Genomic DNA, 4745 nt, shown 5'->3' on the forward strand with positions numbered 1-4745 from the left:
CCGGCGACGATGGAAGTAGCAGCGGCGCTAGGGTTTGAGAAGCTCGAGCGGGAGAGAGAACAAGCGGCGTAAAAAACAAAGTGAGGAAGGGGAGGGGTATTTATAGTCAAAGTGAAAAACTGTTCGCCCGAAGAAATTGGACGAACATGCTATCGGTGTCAAAACCGGCGGATCTCGGGTAGGGGGTCCCAAACTGTGCGTCTCGGATCGATGGTAACAGGAGGCAGGGGACACAATGTTTACCCAAGTTCGGGCCCTCTCTATGGAGGTAATACCCTACTTCCTGCTTGATTGATATTGATGAATATGAGTGTTACAAGAGTTGATCTACCACGAGATCGTAATGGCTAAACCCTAGAAGTCTAGCCTGTATGACTATGGTAATGAATATATCCTATCCGGACTACACCCTCCGGTTTATATAGACACCGGAGGGATCTAGGGTTACATAGAGTCGGTTACATAGGAAGGAATCTTCATAGATGATCGCCATGCTTGCCTTCCACGCCAAGGAGAGTCCAATCCGGAGGCGGGTAGAGTCTTCGGCCTTCATGTCTTCACAACCCACTAGTCTGGCCCATGGATAACAGGCTGGACGCCCGAGGACCCCTTAGTCCAGGACTCCCTCGGTAGCCCCTGAACCTGACTTCAATGACGAGGAGTCCGGCGCGCAGAATGTCTTCGGCATTGCAAGGCGGGTTCCCTTCTTTCCGAACTCCACGATAGTCTTCAGACGCGATGATAGTATCTGGACCTGTCACACACACACCATACACAACCACGAGAGAATATAGTTTTACACAAATCCAATCCGCTGACAAATTTCTGTAGCATGACACTACGTCTGACCGGTCATAATTCCAAACTGTTTTTTGTGTTCGACACCCCACGTCCCGAGACGCGGTTGCCATTGGCACGTCTTGTCAAAGCAGAGATCGTGTCCCCTTATCGCGGGATTCTCATCAATGCGTGTATGGGTAACCCAACCGTGCCGTTTATACAGCCCTTGGGAACAGGAGAGTTTTTAAGGCGAGTGGGGAGGCGCTTGATATTCGCGGCCTTTATAAGGGGATAAGGATTCCCTTCCTTCACCCACACCCTTCCTCTCCTTCAATCCCTCCGCCCTTGAGCTCCAGCACCCAAGTTTTAGCTTCCCCTCGTTCGAGAAACACTAGTAGAAAAAGGGGCTTTTGTCCCGGTTGGTAAGGCACTTTAGTCCCGGTTTTTGAACCGGGACTAAAGGGTCGTTACTAATGCCTCTCCCCTTTAGTCCCGGTTATTACACGAGCCGGGACTAAAGGTCGCGGCCACGTGGAGCTCCACCTTTAGTCCCGGTTGGTAACACCAACCGGGACTAAAGGAAATTTTATGATTTTTTTTTGATATTTTTTTTTTGAATTTTTTTTTGATTTTCAAATTTCTAAATTATTTTAACCTCTAATCTCTAATCATCACCCCTCATCACTGCTCAATTTATCCTCTAATCTCTAATCACCCCTCATCATTCCAAATCATCTAACTTCCCGAACGGTCACCCATCCTCCCACTCCCCCAGCCTGAGCACGCTTAACTTCCGGGTTCTATTCTCCCTCGTTTCCAAGTCTGCACTTGTTGTTTTCCTAACAATAGTAAGATGTCAATCCTATTAACCCTCAGGAATTTTGCTTGAGCATGAAGTGACACATTTCACTGTTTGAGTTTGAAACTATTGTTTTAAAAAACAATAATTATTTAGTAACACTAATATTTCTTGAATAATTAGTTTGACCATTGTTTGACCACAGTTTGACCAGATTTGACCAAAATTCAAAATAATTGAAATAATTATTTAGTAACACTAATATTCTAGAATAATTAGTTTGACCATTGTTTGACCACAGTTTGACCAGATTTGACCAAAATTCAAAATAATTGAAATAATTATTTAGTAACACTAATATTCTAGAATAATTAGTTTGACCATTGTTTGACCACAGTTTGAATTTTTTTCGATTTTTTCCACTCTAGATCTTAAAAGCCCCGTAACTTTTTTCTGTTAGGTTTTTGAGGATTTTGAAAATGTTTAACGGGGTTCCTCCGGTTAAATTCGGATGTAACTTTTCGAGTAGATGATTTTTCATATAAAAAACTTTTTCATCCGAGTTCGTATGCAAAAGTTATGCCCATTTTACAAATTCTCGAGAGATTTTGCAAAAAAGTCAAAAATTCATGTTTGTAAATTTTGCTAACAACTAGACCACATATCACATGGGAATCTTATTTTCTTTTATTTTTTTGACATTTCTTTCATTTTCTTTTATTTTTTGTGAAACTGAAAAGGCGGTCCACAGGGGGGGGTAGAGTTTGAAAATGGGACCTTTAGTACCGGTTCGTGCCATGAACCGGTACTAATGCCTCAAAGCCCATTAGTACCGGTTGGTGGCACCAACCGGGACTAAAGGTCTAACCTTTAGTCCCGGTTGGTGCCACCAACCGGGACTAATGGGCATCGCACCCTTTAGTCCCGGTTCGTGGCACCAACCGGGACTAAAGGGCCCAGGTGAACCGGGACTAATGCCTTAGCCGCACGAACCGGGACGAATGCTCAGATTAGTCCCGGTTCGTGACTGAACCGGGACTAATGTGAATACTGCCCTGTGACCAAAGCCATGTTTTCTACTAGTGAAAACACCCAAAATCATGTCCGGATCCGGAGTTGGAGGCAAGTGGATGGCCTCCTCCGTTAAGAAGAAGGACATCACGGAGCTCCGGGAGGTCGGATATTTGGCCAAGGAGATTGCTCATCGACTCCCGGCGAAAGGGCAAATCGTCCCTACTCCCGAGCCCCATGAGAGGGTTGTGTTTCTCACACATCTTTTCCGCGGGCTGGGCTTCCCTCTCCACCCGTACGTCCGCGGACTGATATTTTACTATGGGCTAGACTTTCATGACCTAGCCCCTAACTTTATCCTCAACATCACGGCATTCATTGTCGTGTGCGAAGGCTTTCTCCGCATCCCACCTCATTTCGGCCTATGGCTGAAGATCTTTAATGTGAAGCCGAAGGTGGTGAGCGGTCAACAAGCAGAGTGCGGAGGCGCCATGGTGGGCAAGATGCCCAATGTTACCTGGCCCAAAGGCTCCTTTGCGGAGATGGTGAAGGGGTGGCAATCGGGGTGGTTCTACATCACCGAGCCGCGCGACGCTGACTGGGCAGCGGCCCCCGAATTCCGATCTGGAACCCCGATGCGGCTCACCTCCTGGCAAGAGAAGGGCCTAACCTTGCGTCCCTCGGACGAGCTGACTGGGCTCCAGACGTGCGTCCAGAACATGATAGACAGAAAAATCAAGCTCGTCAACGTGATCCAGGTCATGCTCATTCGTCGGGTTCTTCCGTGCCAACGCGGGAATTGCTATCTGTGGGAGTATGATCCGGCCAAGCACCAGATGCTACTAGGGCTCTTCGGCACGACGCACGAAGACATCTGGAAAGTGCTCTTCAAGGCCGGCGAGACGCCACCGCCCACGACGGTGGATCGCTGGCTTAGCTCAAAACGCCAGGCTAATTCGGTAAGTTTCATAATGTTTTCAAGGTGTACCCTTTACTAGCACATTTTAAGGAAAAGCCTAAGCTTTCCTACCCATATTTTCAGGCCTGGATTGAGGTAGCAGAGGGGATCAACTGTCCGGCGCTGCTGCCCGAAGACCAAGAATTCCCATTACTGACGAAAATGCTATTTCCAGCACCTTATGAGGTACGAGAGAAGACGGCCAAGAAAGCGGCCAAAGGGGCCAAGAAGAGCCCTCGCCGAAAAGGCGTTCTGGACGTGTCGTCCAAAGACGAAAATCCTTCTTCGTCCGCTGACGACGACGATGAAGAGGAGGAGAAAAACGACTCCCCACCTAAAGTGGGGAGGAAGAGGAGGGCGGTCCCCATGAATCCGGAGGCAAAAGCGCCCAAGAGGGAAAAAAGTTCCTTCGCGGATAACTCCGCGTGGGATGTTGATAGCAGCCCGGAGCGACCTCGCCGGACCAAACCTCAGGCCGCGTCGTAAGTATCAGAGTCCAAAAACGTCTGGCATTCCCGGTTTGTATTATTGATATACTTTAAATCTTGTCATTGCAGCCCGACACACGATGGCTCCCCGCGATCCTCGACAGAGGATTCGCTAGACTCGAAGGAGATGGCTAGCATGTCTCCGCCACCTGCTCATTCTGCCTCGCCCAAGGGTGATGACGAGGTGGTGTCCCAAAAGACCTTCCCGGACCGGGGGGGGGAGGTTTCGGAGATCGTCAGGGTGGAGCCCCAGGATGGCTCCTCGGCCGCCGGACATATGGGGGGAAAGGCCCCCATGGGGACTGGTGACGGGGCCCGAGTTCCTTTCGGCCCGCGGCCAGATACCCTTCCGGAGACCTACATGGCTCCGGAGTCCAGCGAACGGCCTTCCCCAAAAGGAGGAGATGTGCCAGTTCCGCCGGTGACCTCTGTCCAACCAGACGCACCGGATAATCTGCTGGAGGCGCTACGAGGCGCCTCCATTGTGGATGAAAATTGTGCCCTCATGGGCACGGTGATCGAGAAGGTTCAGTTCGTCAAGAGCGGACTGACCGAAGCCTGCACTAGCCTTCTAACGGGATTTGAGGTAAGTAGTGTGATTGTAGGAAGAATATCACAGTGTAGACGGTAGCCCCTGATGCTCTATTCGGTGTTCGGAAAGAAAAAGCTGAACGGAGCATCAAAAATAATTATCGCAGGAGTCTAACAA

The 4745-nt window shown here is 49.1% G+C and overlaps 1 protein-coding gene across 1 annotated transcript; it reads left to right on the forward strand.

The window, feature by feature from the left end:
• The first annotated feature begins 281 nt into the window (after positions 1–281).
• On the forward strand, positions 282–4034 carry LOC141022483 (uncharacterized). The gene is made up of 2 exons (XM_073498746.1): positions 282–3549; positions 3633–4034. The coding sequence occupies exons 1-2, from the start codon at positions 2680–2682 to the stop codon at positions 4032–4034; spliced, it is 1272 nt and encodes a 423-aa protein (XP_073354847.1). The 5' UTR covers positions 282–2679.
• Positions 4035–4745: the final 711 nt, after the last annotated feature.

The sequence above is a fragment of the Aegilops tauschii genome, chromosome 5 (genome assembly GCF_002575655.3).
Source record: "Aegilops tauschii subsp. strangulata cultivar AL8/78 chromosome 5, Aet v6.0, whole genome shotgun sequence".
Classification (NCBI taxonomy): Eukaryota; Viridiplantae; Streptophyta; class Magnoliopsida; order Poales; family Poaceae; genus Aegilops; species Aegilops tauschii.

What these genes read in the sequence shown, in the direction of transcription:
- LOC141022483 (XM_073498746.1), top strand. Translation starts at nt 2,680, where the DNA reads ATGTCCGGATCCGGAGTTGGAGGCAAGTGGATGGCCTCCTCCGTTAAG. An exon ending in CAAAACGCCAGGCTAATTCG is followed by an intron (nt 3,550 to 3,632) that starts GTAAGTTTCATA and finishes CCATATTTTCAG; the next exon opens with GCCTGGATTGAGGTAGCAGA.